General features: G+C 36.1%; 1 protein-coding gene across 4 annotated transcripts in view; it reads left to right on the top strand.

The window, feature by feature from the left end:
• Positions 1-6,475: 6,475 nt before the first annotated feature.
• Positions 6,476-22,538, top strand: part of SHOC1 (shortage in chiasmata 1) — a 79,129-nt gene continuing 63,066 nt past the window's right edge. For 2 of the 4 annotated variants that reach the window (XM_047701085.1, XM_047701084.1), the window contains exons 1-5: positions 6,476-6,557; positions 8,300-8,380; positions 10,925-11,048; positions 14,911-15,001; positions 18,946-19,130. In XM_047701085.1, coding sequence (XP_047557041.1) covers positions 8,336-8,380; positions 10,925-11,048; positions 14,911-15,001; positions 18,946-19,130 — 445 coding nt within the window. In that variant the 5' untranslated portion in view covers positions 6,476-6,557; positions 8,300-8,335. Of the gene's footprint in view, positions 6,558-8,299; positions 8,381-10,924; positions 11,049-14,910; positions 15,002-18,945; positions 19,131-22,538 lie in introns of those variants that run through there. The other 2 variants (XM_047701086.1, XM_047701087.1) reach the window with 2 other exon arrangements.

Raw genomic sequence — 22,538 nt, 5'->3', positions numbered from 1 at the left:
GAAGGCATGAACAAAACAATTATAATGTAAAGCATGAAAACTACCCAAAGTGGGACACTGAGAATGTTAGAGTGCTAAAAATGTGACAACTAATTCTAAGATTATCAGTGGGAAGAGGAAACAGTTGAACTGAACCCTGTAGAATAAATAGGTCTTCAACATGTGATCAGAATACAAATAAAACAGCAGGAACAAAGACTTGGAAGTTGGGGCGCCTGGGTGGCTCAGTGGGTTAAGCTGCTGCCTTCGGCTCGGGTCATGATCTCAGAGTCCTGGGATCGAGCCCCGCATCGGGCTCTCTGCTCGGCAGGGAGCCTGCTTCCTCCTCTCTCTCTCTGCCTGCCTCTCTGCCTACTTGTGATCTCTCTGTCAAATAAATAAATAAAATCTTTAAAAAAAAAAAAAGACTTGGAAGTTGAAAGATCTGGGAGATGTTCAAGGAATGGCTAATGGTTCCGAGTTCCAAAGTAAATGGGGCAAAATAATTGTTCCATGCAAAGAAATTCAGATTTCATCTGATATGTGATAAATTATGAAGTTTGGGCAGGGAAATGATAGTTTCAGCTAGTTGTTTTAGAAATATCATCCTGGCAACAATACACAGAATTGTCTGAAGAAAAGAAAAATGAAAAAGACGAATAACATCAGACAAGGATTCATGAGCTTCTCAAAGGCTAAGATCTCTTTATTTTTCATCTTCAGTACCTAATATTGTGCCTGGCACAAAGTATGTTCTCAGTAAACATTAAACATTATTACTCTGTCCTCAACAGCATAGCATGTGAATACAACAACGAAGCTTAATATTATTATAAGGGATTTCCACAAGTATATGGAATTGATCTGGATAGCAGAGGGTTTTTCCAGCCTCCTTTATGGCTCCTCAGCTTAGTTTATATTAAAGTGTGTTTAGGGGCACCTGAGTGGCTCAGTTGGTTAAGCACCTGACTTGGTTTTGGCACTGATCATAATCTCAGTGTTGTAAGATCGAGCCCTGCATTGGGCTCTATACTCAGCATGGAGTCTGCTTGGTTTTCTTTCTCCCTTTTCCTCTACCCTTCCCCATGTGTGCTCTTTCATTCTATCTCTTTCTCTCTCAAATAAATAGATAAATAAATAAATAAATAAATAAAATCTTTATATTCAAGTGTGTTTAAATTTACTTCCACCTAGATACAAAATAATACTAACAAATAATGGTAAATTAAAATTTATATGGCAAACTAATTGTTCTAAGATTCTTTTCATATGCATAATTTAGAAATGATGCAGAAACATTATCTACTGAGAAAAAACACAGACGACTTAGATATACAGGTGAAATTCACTCTGAATATATAAACAAAACTACTTCTAGAAATTTCCAAAGATAAACAGGAGGAAAAATCTTTGTAAAAAACATGGCAGACCAAGAACAAATGTTCCTTTTAAACTGTATATGGCCCACCTAAAAGTATATGGCCCACTCTGAACCAGACTACCTGGGTTTGCAATATACTTTCTAGCTGTTTAATCTTGGGTAAGACACTTAAGTTCTCAATGTCCCAGTTTTCTGACCTATAAACTGGGGTTTGTAATATAGTATCTAGTTTATAAAGTAGTTGCAAAGTGTTTAGAATAGTGCTTGGCACATCGTAAGTGGTCAATAAAAGTTAGGTATTTTTAAATTATTATTCTTAAAGTAGCAGAAATATTATATTTCTCAAAGTCTGTTTTCTCCTCCTTATTTTGATAATAGAATCTCAAGTTGTAACTGTGCATATGACTGTCCAGAATAAACAATGAATCTTCTAGCCTTTACTACTGCTAAGACTGACCAGGTGTCCAGGGCCTAACCAATTAGATGTAAGCAGAAGTGTCATGTGGCAGCTAATGAGAACCTTCCTTGAAAGACAACTAGATACTTACCAGATACTCAAAATTAAATAACGTGGGGCCACCTGGGTGGCTCAGTGGGTTAAACCTCTGCCTTTGGTCTCAGGGTCCTGGAATCGAGCCCCGCATCAGGCTCTCTGCTCAGCAGGGAGCCTGCTTCCCCCTCTGTCTCTGCCTGCCTCTCTGCCTACTTGTGATCTCTTTCTCTGTGTCAAATGAATAAATAAAATCTGTAAAAAATTTTTTTAAAAAATTAAATAACATGAAGCTGCTAAGGGTTGGTAAGGACACAAAGCAATAGGAATCTAAAACATTGCTGGTGGGAGTGTTAATTAGTATAATCACTTTGGAAAACAGTTTGCCATTTTTTTAAAAGATTTTATTTATTTATTTGACAGACAGAGATCACAAGTAGGCAGAGAGGCAGGCAGAGAAAGAGGAAGGGAAGCAGGCTCCCTGCTGAGCAGAAAGCCCGATGCGGGACTCGATCCCAGGACCCTGAGATCATGACCTGAGCCAAAGGCAGCAGCTTAACCCACTGAGCCACCCAGGCGCCCCAGTTTGCCATTATTGAAAAAATGTGATGATATGCATACTCAATAATCCAGAAATTCATTCCTAAAATTATGTTCCAGAAAAATGTACATGTATATTAGGATATATGTACAAGGATATTGATAGAAGCACTATTTGCAATCTGTAATAATCCAAAGGTCCATCAAGAATAGAATAGATAAATAAATTGAGGTATATTTATACTATGGTGTATTCAGCAATGAAACTGAATTAACATACATACATACAATGTCGCTCACTGGATAGAAACAAGAACCAAACTAACACAAACAGCAATATTTAAAAATAAGCAAAACTATATCATTTAGAAAGCATACTTGGGTGAAACTAAACAAAAGCAAAGCAGTGATTACCATAAAGTCTGGATTATAGTAATCTCTAGGTCTAGAGGGAGACTTCCTCAAGGGAGAGTTGTGATTAGAAAAGGAAACACAGCTTCTCAAATTCTTGTAATGCTCTGTTTCGAGTGGAGGTTGCATAGATGTTTCTTTAAAATAATTTTTTAAGCTATAGATTGTCTTTAGCATTCTTCTATGAACATTATATTTCACAATTTTAATTACAGATATATAAAGGAACATTGTGCTCTTGGCCTCTCCTCTTTTTCATTCCTTGCTCCATCTTGCTGCCTGAAACATAAAAACACTGCCACCTGAGACCAAGGACCACAGCACAGGAATATCAGAGTAATGAGCTTGATGGTTAAGTCCCTGAGGACTTTGTGGGGCACAGCTGCTATATCAGACCTGAACCTTTTACTTCTGTACCTCATTTACAGGACAGAGAAATAAATTTTATATTGCTTTGAGATTTTCTGTTATCTACACAGTCAAATCTGGTATTAACTAATGTACCTATTTACAAGATCTTCAAGAGACAACCTACTGGATAGAAAAATCACCTGATCTTGCACGTACACACAGACACAGACACACACACACACACAAAATTAGGCAATTAATGGGATTCATGGAAGAAGAAATCCAAAGAGCTCATGGGCATCTAAAAAGTGTTTAATCCCAGCATTAATCAGGAAAATGTAAATTAAAACAATAATGAGATAGTATTTTTCATGTATCAGACCAGAAAATAAAAGAAAAAATATTCATTTCTGTTGAGTACTCAGGAAAATGATCCGTCTCAGGCATTGTTAACATAAATCACTACAAATTTTTGAAAGGTAAATTGGCCCTATTAAATTTGAAACACTTTTACCCCTTAAGGCAGCAAAGCAACACAAATCTATACCATAGGAATAACAGCAATAATATTCAAAACTCTACATCTAAGAATTCCTATTGCAGCATTATTTGTCAAGATAAAAAAAAAACAAAAACACAACAACCCTGAAAACAACCTGCTAAAGCCATCAGTAGCAGAATGTTTGGATAGATTATAGCATATTTTCATTATGAAATAATATGCAGCTGTTAAAATGAGTTAAATCTATATATTTTTAACTGGAAGGTTGTTAATGATGTATGGTTTAGTGAAGGAGGGTGAAAAATAAGTCATCCATTTTTATATAATTGGCCAAACTATTTTGTGTGTGCATGTCCATATAAATTTGTATGAACATACAAGAAGGTATGAAAAGATATTCCCCTGGGTGGAGGGATGGGGTAACTGAGTGATGGGCGTTAAGGAGGGCACTAGATAAAGTGAACACCGGGTGTTACATGCAGCTGATATATCACTAAAGTCTACCTCTGAAATAATAATATAATATATGTTAATTGATTTTAAATTTAAAAATTTAATTTAAATTTTATTTTTTTTAAGATTTTATTTATTTACCTGACAGATCACAAGCAGGCAGAGAGAGGAGGAAGCAGACTCCCCGCCGAGCAGAGAGCCCGATGCGGGGCTCAATCCCAGGACTCCGAGATCACGACCTGAGCCGAAGGCAGCGGCCCAACCCCCTGAGCCACCCAGGCGCCCCTAATTTAATTTTTAAAAGATACACCCAGATTGTTAACATAGGTTATTGGGGAATAAGTTTCGTAATAGAGATTACATTTTCTTAATTCATTTTAGGATGGTTTTGCCGGTTACAATGAATATGAGTACAATGAGTGTTACTTTTGTAATTTTTACAAAATTTAAAATTAGTTTTAATAAAAGGTATACATCCAAGAATACATAGTAATGTACCTCAATGACAGATGAACATCTTTATATTGATTACCGCCAAACATTAAATCCGTATGGGTGAAGCAAACTGCACAAACCTGTGCAAAATACAATGAAGTCAGTAACTTGGGAGAGTAACGTGGCTTATCCACTGATGTTTCATAATTACCATTTTGTTAGTAATTAACTGGAAAAACACCCATGTGTTAGTAAAATAAATAAATGCATGTTACTTCTTGCAATATTCTGGGGAGAAATTTAATGCCAAGTTATGTCACGGAAAGAAAGATAGGAGTTAAGAAATACAGCTACAATTCTTCCTGATCAGGTGGGTCTAGTAATTCCTAAATGAGTGTGTTTGTGAAGGGGTGGCTATCAATCAACATGTACAATCTGCATGTCCCAATTCTAGCTATCTTCCTGCCCCTCCTCAAATGCTCTTCCGCCAAGCACGGCCAACACCTAGCCAGACACCTGAATCAGGCTGGCCTCCTCCCTTTCACTTTCTTGTCTCCCTGCATCTGATGGCTCAATCCTGTTTTACGTCGGGAAAGCTTCTGCCCTTGCCTTCCCTCTGCTCCTTTCCCGTTTGGTCAGGATTAGCCAATAACATCACTCTCTCAAATAAATAGATAAATAAATAAATAATGTTCCTGATTCCCTGGCCTGGTCTTCCCTGCCTTTCGTACGGGCTCCTTCCGGGCTTCCCACCACCTTCTCTGCTGTCACTCTCCCCTCGATGCTGCAAAGGTTCCGCACACCAACGACGACCCCCGCAGCCTAGGCACTGGGCAACGGCAGGCGGAAGTGCTGGGAGCCCGAGGGGCGGGGCCTGGCCAAGTTGGCCAATGCCTGCGCTGAGCCCAGGCCAGAGGTCACATGCTCAGTAGGCGGGAATTTTCCCAGGCGGAGACGGGTCGGTGGCGATATTCCCTTCAGTAGCAACCCTGAGAGGCTGAAGAGAGGAGAGAGGGAAGGTGTTCTTGAGCAGAGGAGAAGAAAAGGTCAGGACAGGGTTAGAGTATGGCAGCTCCAAATTTTCTGGAAAATATCTTTGTGAAGTACGGTTGATGTGGCTCTGTGAGGACAAGACCCCAGAACCAGGGTCCACGTAACCTAATGTGGCGGGAATAGAGGCGAAGGGCACAGAAAAGCCAGTGGTATTTCAACCCACTAACAAGTTGTACAGATTAAAAAATACAAGAAAATGTGTGAACCTTGCCTCCTCTGGGATATTACATGGTTAAAGTGTGGTTTTTAGGCCAAGGAGTGAGGAAAGGAAGAAATCTCCATATGCCTGAGCCCGGTGAGAGGAGGTGGAAAGCCAGCCCTAAAATTCATATTCACTCGTATGTGTCTTAAATAATCTTGGAAATAATATTCCATTATATATACCTACACTTTAAATATGTAAAACTTTTATCTCAATGATAATTCAGTAAAACTGGGTGGAAAAAAATCTTCTGCCTTCCTTCTCTGGTCTTTTGCGTAAGAGCCTAACCTAATTATTTATATGCATTTCCATTTTGGCCCCAGTCAGGAGGTAGCACAAGAGAAATAAAATCTTTAGAAACAGGTAAGGAAAAATATTTCAGGAATTACTGCAATTCCTGATTGGTTGATTTTTTTTTAATTTTTTTTTAAAGATTTTATTTATTTATTTGTCATAGAGAGAGAAGCGAGAGTGAGCACAGGCAGAGGCAGAGGGAGAAGCAGGCTCCCCGCCAAGCAAGGAGCCCGATGTGGGACTCGATCCCAGGACGCTGGGACCATGACCTGAGCCGAAGGCAGCTGCTTAACCAACTGAGCCACCCAGGCGTCCCTGATTGATTATTTTTAAAATAACTTCTCTTTAGCCATGATGTTGCTTGTTTTCTCCCTTTGACTTTAGAAATAAGGCTGATCTCTTCCTATCCGTTCACTATTTTAAGTTGGAGTCAAATACCTGTAATGCAATGAAGTAAAGTTGACAGGTGAGAGGAGTTCTATGAGTATATATGATATATAGTATCTTATTTAAGTACTGTATGTTCAACATGAATTTAAATGATTAATTTCAATACAACAGTAATTATTGTTTAAGATAGTTGATGAGAGTGATGAATCTGAACCTAGTAGAAATACAGGCTTCACAAGAAAGGAAAATTTAAGATAAATGCTGACAATGACTGAATGGATTAACTACTTAGTTAACCCACTGGTTGTTTTAAACTTTTTGAAATGACTTCTAGAATGAAGTACATCAGATAATGTTTTTTTGAAAGCACAGTATCATGAAATGGAAATTCTAAATTAATATTTGCCTCAAAGATCAGTGAACACTGTATGGAAAAGGTATGGAAGTACAGTGATTGGAAAATATTTCCGGAGAAGCGATTATCAGTAAGAAAATGTTATGTTGACATTGTTTAATTAAGAGTGGAAGAGGGCACCCACACTATGTACTCCCCACATCTGTTGATACCACAGAATCTAACAATATTAAAAATATTTCAGTATATTAAAAATAATTCAGATAGCTTATTGGGTTTGTTTTAATTGGAAAGCTTATTGTAATATCCACAATGTCTTCTGATTCATTAATCAGATAAAGTAATTATATTCCATAATCAGTTTACTCTTAGTTTTTTTAATACAGTAATTGAGTAGTTAAGAATGTTCTCTCAATGATGACTGAAAATAGGAATAGATCCATAGCTAATGAATGTAGATGAACTCTTAAGGTCTTCTGGTACTGTACCTTCACCCTAGATAAAGAAACAGGTAAACTTCAAACAGATTTAAAATAATAATGAAACTAAGGCAAAGCCATTCAGATTAAAATGTTTATTTCACTTACTAAAAACTTACTGACAAACTACTATATGAAGACTTCTGGCTTACATCTGAATTACCCAAAACATTTTAAGTAATTGATCAAAATGCTATGAACTACCTGATACATTGATTCTATTCTAGAGTGACTCTCATAAGCTGTAATTGCTCTGGTTATCACATAAATGAGAACCATCTTGGATTCTCAGCATTCTAAAATTTACCTACCGCTTCATTAGATGAATTTGTTTATTTACCAATAATAATGTACACATTGACCTAGGAATACTATGTCTTAGTGGCTTTATTCCAAATGGGCTATTAGGGAATTCTAACTTCAGCCTTTTTAATTTTTTTTTTTTTTAAGTAAACTCTACTCCCAACAGGGGCTTGAACTCATGACCCCAAGAACAAGAGTCACATGTTCTTCCAACTGAGCCAGTCAGGCACCCCCCCTGGGCTTTTTATTTTTTAAAAGACTGCAATTTCCCAGATTCTTCTCCCCTGCTTCAGCACAGTTTTACTTGTGGTTTTTCTATTTCAAGACCACTTAAGAAATACGGTTATCCTGAGAAAACCACTGTACCTTTCTTTCAAATTCCTGCCTCTTTTGCAACAAAATGATCACAAAATATGTACTTTAATCCACCAGCCAGAAGTTGTGTGGATTAAATAATATATGAACATATATGAAAATTAGATGAATGATTTCATATCAACATACATTATTTTCATATTAGATTTAAATCATAGTAATAACTGTTATTTTAATAGTTAGGTTTTTTTAATCACTCAGTGCCTTCTTAAAAATGAATGAACCAAAGTTTTGTGACTAAGAATGGTTTCTTTCTCCTTGTTTTGCTATTTTACCAACATTTAATTTTGATTTTTGTATTTCCAGATACTGAAATTTGTACCACTTTCAAAGAAAGAAGACATGTTTTCAACATTCAAATATTGTGCAATAGACTATTTATATGAGGTAGCGTGTTGCTGAATCACTAACTACCAAGAATTATGATATGAAAAGTACTATCTACATTCACTACATGATTATGATAATTTTGCAGTAGTCCTTAAATTAATCCTTAATCTAATTACTTTGAGATTTATTTAAAATTTCTTCCCACTTCCAGTATACCTTAAAAATGCCACTTTTGGAAGGAAATTATTGGCAATGTATTGTGAATTGAAGCTGTCAGCAGAAAAAAAAATGGAAACTTGGCATATTTAGGCTGCTTTTGTATCAACATTCTTGAGTGATCGTCCTTGAAAAGAGTGGGGTGGGGGAAGCAGTCCCGGTTATCTTTATGAGGAAATAACAGTAATAGCATGTATTGGCCACTTGCTATGGGCCAGATACTTTGCTCTTTTGATGGATTATATCTTTTGATCATTTGCTCTTTTTTTTTTTTTTAAAGATTTTATTTATTTATTTGAGAGAGAGAGCATGAGCGAGGAGAAGGTCAGAGGGAGAAGCAGACTCCCCATGGAGCTGGGAGCCCATGCGGGACTCGATCCTGGGATTCCGGGATCATGACCTGAGCCGAAGGCAGTCGTCCAACCAACTGAGCCACCCAGGCGTCCCGATCATTTGCTCTTTTGATGGGTTATGCCATTTGATCATCATGACTACTCCAAGAGCTAGATTTTACAATTTTACAGGTTCGGAAACTGATGTCTAGAGGACTTAAACAGCTTATAAAAGGCTGAGATTCAAGTCTAGTACATTGTTAAGAAACTAATTGGAGGGGCACCTGGGTGGCTCAGTGGGTTAAGCCGCTGCCTTCAGCTCAGGTCATGATCCCGGGTCCTGGGTTCGAGCCCCACGTCGGGCTTTCTGCTCAGCGGGGAGCCTGCTTCCTCCTCTCTCTCTGCCTGCCTCTCTGCCTACTTGTGATTTCTCTCTGTCAAATAAATAAATAAAAAAATCTTAAAAAAAATAAAGAAACTAATTGGAGTAGTCGTCATACAATAAATCATTGTTCTTATAATCTTAACTGAGAAGTTAAATTTTTATTTTCTTTATAACCTTGACCTCTTTACCAGGAAAAAGTTATTCCAATATAACTAAAACTGTTACATTTTATAGGAAATAAGAAAGACATTTAGACATCTTCAGGTTTTATTATTTCTTCATAACTGTGGGAGGTAAACGTGTTATTATAACATTTAAATGGTAGGGAATCAGAAGTCATTGTTAACCAGATATATTTATGAATATATTGGCTTCAAAATTAGTCTGTATTCAAACATCCTTAAACTTTTATCCTTGCCTGTAGTATCTTAGTTTCTCACTGGTGGATCACATCCCATGATATAGTACAAATATGATACTGACTGATGGCATTTCTTGCAAAAGTTGTAGAATTCTGTAAAGTTCATGAAATCAGTATTGAGGAGCCACTCAACAGGTAAAGCTATTGTCAAATGAAGACCTTGCAACATTAGATTAGTTACAGAGAAGAGGAAGAGAATGATTTGCATATTAAAGGAGTCAGAGATGCTTTGGGAATATTTTGGTTAAATATTTTTTAAAAATATCTTCTTTATAATCAAAGGTGAGGCAATGACTAATATCCATATCATTACATAATACAGTTTATGGGAGAATTTTGACAAAAAACCAGTTATGGTTACAAGCTAATTATAACCAAAATTTTATTAGCTACAAAATTTAATTTCTGTAGCTTTGTTTCATTTTTTTTTAGACAAAGTATTAATCAAGCTTTTTTTCTGTTTTGCAATGAACCTTTGGTCCTCATTTTATATAAATTACTTTAACTCTGTTTCCTTTGTTTTATTTATTTATTTATTTATTCTTGGATAATTAATACCTTTTATTTAATATGATTAACACCTTTAGCAAACAAAGAACTCTTGGGAAGTAATGCAAGAAACTATCATTTGTCCAAATACATAGAATAATGAATTTTGTGGGAAGTTGAGAGTTACTGAGGAAAAGCTTCATAGCGGAGATATTGCTTAAGATGGGCTTTGAAAGATAAATAGGATTTTTTTTGATAAATAGGATTTTGATAATCTGAGAAGAATAGTGGGACATTTTTCAGAGGCACACCAAAGACGAGGTTAAAGAAATAGTTTTATTTGTTAATTTTTTTTCAAGTTAGAAATTTATTTGCTGGTTGTCGCTAGTGCAAAGACATAGAAACAAAATTAAGACAGCCATATTATACTGTTAAGTGAAAAAAAGCACATTGCTAAATGGCATACTGTATAAATGATGTGATCTCATTTGTGTCAAACATACACACACACACATATTTAGCCTAGCCTAGAAAAGGAAGTCTCTGGAAAATATGCCAAACTCTTACTTAAATTACTAGGGACCTTGACTTTCTCAGTTATGTGTTCTGTGTTATTTTATGTTTTATAATGAGTAGGTATTACCTTTAAATAAAAATGATATTAATTTAAAAGAATAAATAATTTTAATATTTTGAATACTGTTAATTGCATCTGATAAATATTTTTAAAGATTTTATAATCTTACTTTCTTACATAGAATATAGTTAGAAAGAAGTTTTGCAGAGATGCTTTATTGCTTCGAGTCCCTTCATGTTTATATCAAGATGGAAATTATTATGCAGGAGTTATTGATAATAAGTTTAGGAGGCCATGGATGAGAGGTATGTTTTACTTTTATTTCTCAAAAATCTATTTTAAAAGTGATGTGAGAGTTTAGCACAGTAAATTAAGAAAATGTGCTTTTTTTATTAATAAAACTGCATTGCATTTATTCATATCAGAACTCCAAGGGGTGCCTGGGTAGCTCAGTCAGTTTAAGCTTCTGCCTTTAGCTCGTCTCTGGTCATGATCCCAGAGTCCCAGGACTGAGCCCTGCATTGGGCTTCTTGCTCAGCCGGGAGTCTGCTTTTCTCCCTCTGAGCTTCCCCTTCTTGTGTGTGCGCGCGCTCTCTCTCTCTCTCAAATAAATAAATAAAATCTTAAAAACAAAAAAGAACTCTAAGAAGGCTAAAAATTAATATTTTTATGACAAAATTTAGGTGACGAAGTAGGGAATTGGGAAGCTTATACTAGATATGAATAGAACAAATAAAAAATATGTAGATGATGAAGTCTTAAAATATTCTAGCACTGCAAACATTTGTTGTTTTGTAATAAGATCTTGCTCAACTGTAGGAGGGCTACTTTAAAATGTTATGATATACTGCATATAAAATTATTTTTAAATGTATATGTACAAAATACTATCTTCTGCTCTTATCATGTTGTGGATTTAAGAAAGAGATAGCTTCAAAGAGAAAGAAAGGAAGAAAGAAAGAAAGAAAGAAAGAAAGAAAGAAAGAAAGAAAGAAAGAAAGAAAGAAAGAGGTAGCTTCCATAGCGGAGTCAAGTCAGTTAACAACATTTCTTTAGCATGTATTATGTACCAGGTACTGTTATAGGTGCTAAGGATGGTACTAATAAGACAGAAGTAGTTCCTTCCCTCCGTGGGTTTTCAGACTGGTAAAAAGAGTGCCGCAAAAAAACCATTAAATATATAAGCTAATGTCTGGTATTAATGTGTAGAGAAGACACAATAGGGTAATGTGATAAAAGATTTAGTAGGGAGCACTATTTCCTAAGATGCTTAGGGAAGGAGCTGGACATATGAGTTGGGATCTGAATGATGAGAAGGCAACAACAATAAGATAATGGGGGAGAAGGCTTTCAAGCAAATGCAGAGTTTCTGACTCTGGAATAAACTTGATGAGTTTTAGGACCAGATAATTAGGCCACCATGACAGGTTAATGAAAGGGGGATATTTAAGAAGTATGCAGTTTATGAAAGATATAAGGCATTATAGGCCATAATACGGAGTTTATTTGCTTGTTTATATTATGGCTAATGTGGCAAATCATTGGACGGTTTTTAAAAAGGGTGTGACAATCTGATATATGCTTTAGAAAAATCATTCTGGTTGGCTGGAGTATGGAAGGGGTAGGGATTGGGAAGAGTAGAGATAAAATCAATCAGAAAGCTATCATATTGGTTCAGAATCTAGACTGCTAAGTGAATGTATATTCTACATAAATGATGATAGTGACTTGGACTAGGCTTATATTAATGGATGTGTGAGGAGTGGTTGGATTGAGATTATATTAGAGGTCCAGCCAACAGTGTGAGGGTTAAAGAAAAAAACAGAACAATAATTTCTTCTAGGTTTTTTTTTTTTTTAAAGATTTTATTTATTTATTTGTCAGAAAGAGAGAGAGAGAGAGCACAGGCAGACAGAGTGGCAGGCAGAGGCAGAGGGAGAAGCAGGCTCCCCACAGAACAAGGAGCCCAATGTGGGACTCGATCCCAGGACGCTGGGATCATGACCTGAGCCGAAGGCAGCTGCTTAACCAACTGAGCCACCCAGGCGTCCCTCTTCTAGGTTTTTGACCTGAGCAACTGGGTGGATGGCAGTGATGTTTCCTAAGATAAGGAAAGGCTCATGGGAAAGCCAGTTGGTGGCTAGAGTCAATTGCTCTGCTTTGGCCAGGTTAAAATGCCTATTTAGGCATCTAAATGAAGACATCAAGGAGGTAATTTATTATATAAATCTTGAGCACTGCTGGAGTTTCAAATTGAAGTAATCATACATGGATTGCACATAAACTTATGGAAGTGGATGCAGTCACTGAGAGCATGAATATATATAAAGCAGAGATCCTAGGACAAAATCCTAAAACACTCCAGCAGTGAAAAGGCAGAACCAGATAAGAACACAAGTGAGATAGGGACACCTGGGTGGCTCAGTCCCTTAAGCATCTGCAGTCAGCTCAGGTCATGATTTCAGGGTCCTGGGATTGAGCCCTACCTCAGCAAGGAGTCTACTTGAGATTCTTTCCTTCTCCCTCTGCCCTTTTCCCTGTCCACATGTTCATTTTCTCCCTCTCTCTAAAATAAAATAAATAAGTAAAAAAAAAGAAGAAGAATGAGAAAGCCGGTTTGGTTAGGAAGGTGTACTATTATCATCTGTCAATATTGGATGCCCATTTGAAATTTATGGTCATAATCAGAAATGAGTTCATTCAGCATGACTGGATGATCTTTTTCCAATAATTTTCAGCTGTTCTAGTGTATGTACACAAGGTAGAGAGTAGAATTTTTCCTAAGGTAGTACAAGGGAAAGAGAGGCAAAGAAATTAAGGATCTTTATAAGATAGTGGTTATGGGACTGGCTATGGAAACTGAACTGTGTAAGAAAGGTAGTAAGGATAGTAAGGACATGAGGGAGGAGGAATATTCATTTTACAACGAATATTGTAAAAATGGAATGAATCTCAATCAGGTTGGAAGTAAGTTAAAGAATAGCTTTCATTAATCTGCTTATCTAAAAGTACAGAAGGAAAAATAAATGTACAGAAGGAAAAATGAGTTTATCATTTTTCCTATTTCTTTTTCTCTTTTTAAAAACAATAATCACACTAGTAGCCAAAATTTTTTTTAAGATTTTATTTATTTATTTGCCAGAGAGAGAGAGAGAAGAAGCAGGGAGAATGGCAGGCAGAGGGAGAAGCAGCTCCCTGCTGAGCAAGGAGCCCAATGTGGGATTCGATTCCAGGACCCTGGGATCATGACCAGAGCTGAGGGCAAACGCTTAATGGACTGAGCCACACAGGCATCCCCATTAATAGCCAAAATTTGTTTACAATATGTAAGGCACTGTCTAAACAATTTATATGTCTCATCACATTTTATCTTCACAACACTGGGAAAAGGCCATTATTATTATTCCTAATTTGTAGATAAGGAATACAGGTACAAAGGGGTTAAGAGGTTTACCCAAGCTCATACACTTAATAAGTAGCAATACAAGTATTAAAATCTAGTCAGGGTGATTCCAGAACCTGTACTTGTTACCACTAAACTTTTGTATTTTTTCAATGACACACAGACTTGGATGTAAAGTGACTTGTTCAAGATAACAAAACTAGTTAAGATGTAACATTGGTAGTAGAATACAGGTCCTTTGACTCTTAACTTCACTCAGTTGCTTTTTCTGAGATTAGTATTTGACATGATCTCTCTTAAGGAGCCAAGGGTCTAATTTGAGAGACAAGTTATAGATACCTAAAATTTTAAAATATGGCTGTGTATGGTCATGTACCAGAATGAGTGCTACTGACAACTTTGGCCCTTCAAGGAGAATATATCAGAACAAACTGAAATGGTTGATAATAAAACTTTATGAGGAATAATATGAGCTGTTGAACAGGACTATCTAGGATGGTAGTGCTGCATTAGCAAAAGAGAGGATATAAAAATGAGGATGGTATGTTCAGGTGATGTTATTCTGACTATAGTTGAGTGGTGTGGGCAGGGTGAATTGTAATAATGAGAATGATTATTTAAATATTTGGAATCTGGTAAAATTTGGGGAAAAATTACATTTGTGAACAAATAAAGATAACAATGTAAAAGGTTCATGTTTGGCTTCTTTGTATTAAGTGCAAAAGAAAATTCTAGAAGTTAATGTTCACCATTCTCCTTTCTAGTTTCAGCTGTTTCGGTGTGGGGAATGACAGATGATATTTCAGTCTTGGATCAATGGAAAGCAAGTCTCTTTGTGGAAGATTTCCTAGAGAAGTATGTATCCTTAACCTCAATTTCCCCTTTACATCTAGGACAGAAACAGTAAGTTCTCCAGACACCTGCAGAGAGAATATCCTTTCTTTTGTATCCTTACCAATTTTATTCTTTTATCTGAAGAAAAAGCCTTAATCTGAGTCACAAAAGAGAGGTTAATACAAGTGATTTATACCCTTTTTATTTTGTCTTCAGTTATCACATATTAACCCTTCTCTATGCATTTGTGCTATAAAATGCACACAGAAAGAAAGCAAATATATTATTATGCTTTTAATCAATAAGTAAACTTCTTATAGAATGTGTCTATAAGACACTTTATATTAAAATTGGTCTTTTTTCTTGTAGTATAAATGCAGATTTAAGGCTATTTTCTAACATTGTCAATACATTCTTTATTATTAGTTCAGTTATTCATCAAATATTTATTATATACAATCCTGAGTGCTGGATACAGAATACGCAACTGAATAAGATACAGTCTCTACTCAAAGAACACAAGAAAATAGGGAGTAGAGGGGCGCCTGGGTGGCTCAGTAGGTTAAAGCCTCTGCCTTCGGCTCAGGTCATGATCCCAGGGTCCTGGGATCGAGCCCCGCATTGGGTTCTCTGCTCGGCAGGGAGCCTGCCTCACCCTCTCTCTGTGCCTGCCTCTCTGCCTACTTGTGATTTCTGTCTGTGAAATAAATAAATAAAATCTTTAAAAAAAAAAATAGGGAGTAGAGATTTATAAATAAATAATTACAATATAATATAGAAAATATAATGACAGATATAGGAAGACAGAGCATACATAATACAAGGAAGGACATCTAACCCAACATTGTTAATATAGACAAAAATTAGAGATTTCAGTGCAAAGGTAAATAATTTACTCTGTTGCTTCACTTTGTATAAAGAGTGCTGATGAGACCCAGGAAGGATTTAGTTTTTCACATTTTCAGGTTTTAGTAATTTAAGTTTTCCTTAATTATTGGAAATTGCTGGAAAGAAACAAATAACCAATTTAAATGTGTCTAGACTCCAAATGCAAAGAAACCCAATATACCATCTCCATCGTCTAAGAATTTAAAAGTCAAGTTAGGAAGATAATATATAGACATCAAAAAAACTAACCATGTAAAAATTAAATGATAATATAAGATGACCATCAGAAATTCTATCACAAGGCATAAGGCCAATACAAAGTGCCTATTGCATGACTAAACTGAGCAATGAGGAAGCAGGAGGGTGTAGTGAAAAGAGCTCTGCTCCATGAGTTTAAAAAAAATGTGGATTTCAAGTCTTGATTTGAAAAGTCAAGTACTACCTACTTGACAGGTTATCTTCTCTCTCTGACCCTCACTCTCTATCAGTATAATGACACTGGATCAGTGCTTCTCAAACTTTATTTTTATTTATTTATTTATTTTTTAAGATTTTATTTATTTATTTGACAGAGAGAAATCACAAGTAGGCAGAGAGGCAAGCAGAGAGAGAGGAGGAAGCAGGCTCCCTGCTGAGCAGAAAGCCCGATGCGGGGCTCGAACCCAGGACCTGGGATCATGACCTGAGCCAAAGGCAGCGGCTTAACCCACTGAGCCACCCAGGCGCCCCATCTTTCCACTTTCTTAATAGTATCCTTTGAAGCACAGTTTTTAAAAATTTTTGATGAAGTCCAGTTTATCTATTTTTTCTTTTGTCACTTGGGCTCTTGGCATATCTGAGAAAGCTTTGCCTAATCCAAAGTCATGAGGATTTACTCCTCTATTTTCTTCTAATAGTTTTCCTGGAACTTTTTTTTTTTTTAAGACACAAATCAGATCATGAACTATCTCTGTTATAACCTACTGACAGTATCCCGTTGCACATAGAATAAAACTCAAAGTTCTTACCAGGTGCTGTAATACCCAACATGATCTGGTCCCTTCCTACCTATCTAACCTTACTCTTTTTCAGTAACCCTAACGTTTGTGCCTTTCTGAGACTATACCAACCCTGTTCCCCCACTTTAGGCCTTTGTATGGGTCACTTCCTACCATTATTCAGGTAGCTGTGGAATTATCAGCTCCTCAGGTGGCCGCTCTCCAAAATAGACCTCCTACCAATCTCTGGCTGTTACTTGGTGTCCTAATATTTTATTTTATTTTATTCATAACAGTTCTTTGCCACCTGACATTATGTTATTTGTTTATCTATCATTCTGTTAACAGGTAAGCTTCATGGGGGTAAGAACTTTGTTTTGCTCTATCACTCCCTTCTTAGTGCCTAAAATGGTATTGCACACTGTGGACACTCAGTAAATATTTCATTTAAGTTAAGGAATTAGTGAATTGGAGTGGATGAACTTACCCAGATAGAATGATATGGAAAGAAAGCAGACACCATCCAGATTGGAATCCTGAGATATCAGTACTACAGGTTAGGTGAAAAGAAGACACCAATGAACAAAGAATAGATAATACTGGACTCAGAAGTAGGAAGAGATCCAGGAATTACTTTTCTTCATAGAACCTTTATATCTAGAGGAAGAGGATTGACTGGTTTTTCTCAAAACTCTAATACCAAGGAGTATTACAAAGTACTGACCCTATTAGTAACATTTAAAACAAAAAAAGATAATTGTGGTATAAATGCTAAATTTAGAAGTCTATAAAGATTCCCATAGAAATCAATGGTCTCATGAGTAATATGGACCTGGGTAAGTTGAAATATCTTTTCTTGTGCCTTGTATTTTCTTAAAGAGTCAGGGAGAAACTTTCGAGATTTTTCTATACGTGATTTGAAGATATGGTGTATTCATTTTTCTCCAATTACATAGGGAATGATACTGACTTTGGTTCTCTCAGTCTGGGTAGGGAATTATTGAGACTAAAATATTTTAGGATATCAGGGGGAAAGGGGTATATTAGAATGTGTAGTTAAATTGCCAATAATATATTTGTCAGAAAATTCATTAAAAAGTTCTCTTATAAAAGTCCAAATCTCCCAATATTGCAGACAGTGGCAGATATACCTGGATGAATCAAGAAATAGGCAAGATATGGCAAGGTCAAGGGAGCCCAAAAAAAAAAAAAAAAAAAAGTGCCCCTAAACAGCAGGAAGTTGTTAACACTCTAAGCTTGTAGGAACAAGGAGACTGAGCAGTAATCAGCCCAGTAAGAACTACGACTAGCTGTAGGAGAGGGCCTGTCTGACAAGAGATGTAACTCTTGGTAGAATGCAGCCACGTCTAAACTGTGGCCCAGGAGAGAAACATTTGGGAACAATAATATCCTAACTTATCTCTCTTCCCAACTTTGATCTCCTGACAATGCTTCCGATTGGCCGAACACAACCAGAAGCCAGAGAGCAAGGGAGCTTAGTTCAGTCATGGAGATGCACCTCCCAGGATGAAAAACAGAATATAAAAGGTTGGATAATGGTGTGGGAAAACAAATATTGAACATCCAATGAAGGGCAACTTGGCAGTGCATGGCAAAGTCTAAAAATCTGTATACATTTAATCTGATCATTTCCATTTTTAGGAAACATATTTTGGAAAACAGACAAGTGCACAAAGATGTTACTTGCATTATAATAGCAGATGATTACAATAAATTTAAATTGCCAACAATAAGGAACTCTTTCAGTAAATTATGGCCTACCAATGCAGTGGGATCCTGTTTATCAAAAATGAAGTGAATGTACATTGATTGACATATAAATGTGCTCATGTTTTATTGTTTACCAGAAAAGGCAGGTTTCATAATACTATGTACATGAATCTACTTTTGTTTAAAAATACCTAAAAGTAATTGAGAAAATACATAATTTTTTAATTCATCTTTTGATTGTTGGGGCTATGGGTAACTTTTCTCTGTATCTGTTGGAATTTTGTAATTTTTCTACAAAGAACATATACTATTTATAAAGATGTTTTAAAATAGGACATACATAAAATCAATAATTTTATAATGTCATAGAAAAACAATTACAGGGATGGTGACTCAGATTGACTGTGACTTTGAGGAAGTTGTTCCAAGTTCAAACCCAAACTCCCAAACTGAAGTAGAGGAAGCCAGTTTATATACCCATAAGGACTACACTGAAGTCTTTACACTTGTCAGCGGTTTAGAAAAATGTCCAGCACTTCAAACACAGAATGAAGGTAAAACATTTATTATTTCTATTGTTATAAAACATTTCTTACTAATGTGCAGATTTTCATTTTTGTGTTTTTCTGTTTTATTATATTTTTAATTTTTCTATTTTATTAAAGGTATCCACCTGCAAAATTATAATTCTAAGCTTTGCCACATTAGGGAAATACTTTCTCTTTCCTATTAGTCCCTTTTTTGTGAATTTGGTTGTTTGGGGGGTTTTATGTGTGCTGGGCATCAAAATAGCATCAGGGATTTGATCATAGTGTGCCCACACCATATTACCATAACCAGACCTGATGACAGAGCAATTTGGTATAACATTAAAACAGTAGATTACTAAATGATGCCATATTTTATTTTCAAAATATGCTCAAGATTTTGAATCTCATCTGGTTGACATGAAACCATAATTCAAAGTAGAGATGGAGTCGTTGTAGTATTATATCAGGAAATTCACCTCATTTTTACAAATTAACCATAATTAATAATTACAGTACATTTTATCCGAGCTGTATTCCAAATTTTCATCCCTACTAGAGGGTGCTGAATCCTTCCAATTGTATAAAAACTTGCTGAGAACTACCTTTCTTGTATGTAGAATAGCCTGTTCCCTTTTTTTTTTTTTTAGCCTGTTCCCTTTTAAAATAAAGTTTAAGATATACTATAGCTTGAGCTACAATAATCTAATAGATGTAGAATATATAATTGGTTCTTAAACGGCTATTTTTATGTAAATACATAAATTGTGTTTAAATTTTTAGTGTTGGCAGATAGGTGTGTGATGATACAGAGTTAGATCCCTCTCAGTTTGAAATGAGAGTGAGAGATTGCGTTAAAGAATAAACTTGAACAGTACCTGGAGGGCTCAGTTGGTTAAGCATCTGACTTGATTTCAGATCAGGTCATGATCTTAGGATTGAGATGGAGCCCCAGGTCTGGCTCTGCACTCAGTGGGGAGTCTACTTCTCTCCCTTTTCCTCCCCCTCTGCCCCTCCCCCTGCTCACTCATGCACACACTCTCTTTCTCTCTAAAAATAAAATCTTTACGAAAAAATAAAGACTAAACTTGAGAACATGTTATATTAGGAATAATCTGAATTTGATCATAGTCCAAATGAAAATTTGATCATAGTCCAAATCCACTCTTAAAGATTTGGAAGATTTGATTGTAGTCCAAATCTACTTTTAAAATGTGGTACAATGGGGCGCCTGGGTGGCTCAGTGGGTTAAGCCGCTGCCTTCGGCTCAGGTCATGATCTCAGAGTCCTGGGATCGAGCCCCGCATCGGGCTCTCTGCTCTGTGGGGAGCCTGCTTCCTCCTCTCTCTCTGCCTGCCTCTCTGCCTGCTTGTGATCTCTCTGTCAAATAAATAAATAAAATCTTTAAAATGTGGTACAATTTGGGGTGCCTGGGTGGCTCAGTGGGTTAAAGCCTCTGCCTTCAGCTCGGGTCATGATCTTAGAGTCCTGGGATCGAGCCCCATTACAGGCTCTCTGCTCAGCAGGGAGTCTGCTTCCTCCTCTCTCTCTACCTGCCTCTCTGCCTACTTGTAATCTGTCTGTCAAATAAATAAATAAAATCTAAAAAAAAAAATGTGGTACAATTTGAAGACAGTTGCTAAAAATTTTATAGTTTTCAATTTTCTTCTTTAATTTTTTTTATTTTTTTTTATTTTTTTTTTTAAGATTTTATTTATTTATTTGTCAGAGAGAGAGAGGGAGAGAGAGCAAGCACGGGCAGACAGAATGGCAGGCAGAGGCAGAGGGAGAAGCAGGCTCCCCGATGAGCAAGGAGCCCGATGTGGGACTCGATCCCAGGACGCTGGGATCATGACCTGAGCCGAAGGCAGCTGCTTAACCAACTGAGCCACCCAGGCGTCCCCCTTCTTTAATTTTTTAACTTATTCTTCTAATTTCTTATAAAAATGTTTGTGGGGATCAACTAATATATTTGTACATGTAGTAAGATAGTTTATAAAAAAAATAAAAGATATCCAAACATAGCTATTATTAATGTGGAAAACATCAAGCTCTTATAAAGTTATCTATCATCAACCAGAGTCAGAAGCTTCCTTAACTACTATTCATCGAATGAAAATATACTTGGGTTTCCGAAATACATATAAATTGTCCGTATCCTGTATTGCCTGAGGGGTCCTCTGTCATTAGACATCATTCTATAAATTTCGGTTTGCAATTTCATTTATTGTCTTTGCAGCTATATTGATTGCTGCCAGATTTATAGATACTTTGGTCTCAGTGTCTAAATCCAAAGGAATGCATTACGTTTTGAAATTCAATTGATACTGTAAATTTTCTGTCTTAACAGAAATTTAGTCAATTGCTAAATTATAACTTAATTTAAAAACCTATATTTCTTTAAGACATAAAAACAGTGAGTAATTTTCTTTTATTGTGGGGCATCTGGGTGGCTCAGTTGGTTGAGTGTCTGCCTTTAGCTCAGGTCATGATCTTGTAGTCCTGGGATTGAACCCCATATCAGGCTCCCTGCTCAGTGGGGACTCTGCTTCTTCTTCTCCCTCTGCTCCTCCCCCAGTGCTTATGCTATCTCTTTTGCTCACTCGCTTTCAAATAAATTAATCAAATGTTTTATTGTTTATTGGTTTGTTGATATGTACTAATATTTCTACAACATTCATTTATTTTAATAAATGTAATTATTTTATGAATATCCATTCAGATGTCCAAGGAATATATAAGCAAATGCAAATGTAGCTTTATTTTTTTATTTTTAATTTAATTTAATTTTTATTATTTTTTTAAAGATTTATTTATTTCAGAGAGAGAGGAGAGGGGCAGAGAGAGTCTTAAGCAGACTCTGTGCTAAGCACAGAGCCCATCGCAAGGCTCGATCTCACCACCCTGAGATTATGAAATGAGCTGAAATGAGTTGGATGCTTAACTGACTGCACCACCCAGACATCCCTTTATTTTTAATTTAGAAAAAAATTGTACATGCAGACAGTTTAGAGTATCAAATAGTTACTCAAAATTTATAATAAAAAGTAGCAGTCCTCTGACTTCAACTACCCATGTTTTTTCCTTTTTAAAAATATATTTAAGGTGTGCAATGTGGTGGCTTAACACGTGTATATATTGTAAAAGATTTCCATCATTGAATTAACACATCCATCACTTCACATATTTACCTTCTTTTTTTCTTTTTCTTTTTGGTAAGAACACTTAAGTTCTATTTTCTTAGCAAATTTCAGTTATACACTGCAGTAGTATCAACTGTAATTACCATTTTATACATCAGATCCTCATACTTTATTTACCTTATAACTGGAGGTTTGTACTGTTTTACCAGACTCTCCCTATTCCCCACAGCCCAGCCTCAGTCCCTGGCAACCACCATTCTACTCTCTGTTTACATTGGTTCCACTTGTTTTT

Source organism: Lutra lutra, chromosome 13 (genome assembly GCF_902655055.1).
Source record: "Lutra lutra chromosome 13, mLutLut1.2, whole genome shotgun sequence".
Lineage (NCBI taxonomy): Eukaryota > Metazoa > Chordata > Mammalia > Carnivora > Mustelidae > Lutra > Lutra lutra.
Note: the sequence above shows the minus strand (reverse complement) of the source record. Positions and strands in the feature narration are given on the sequence as shown.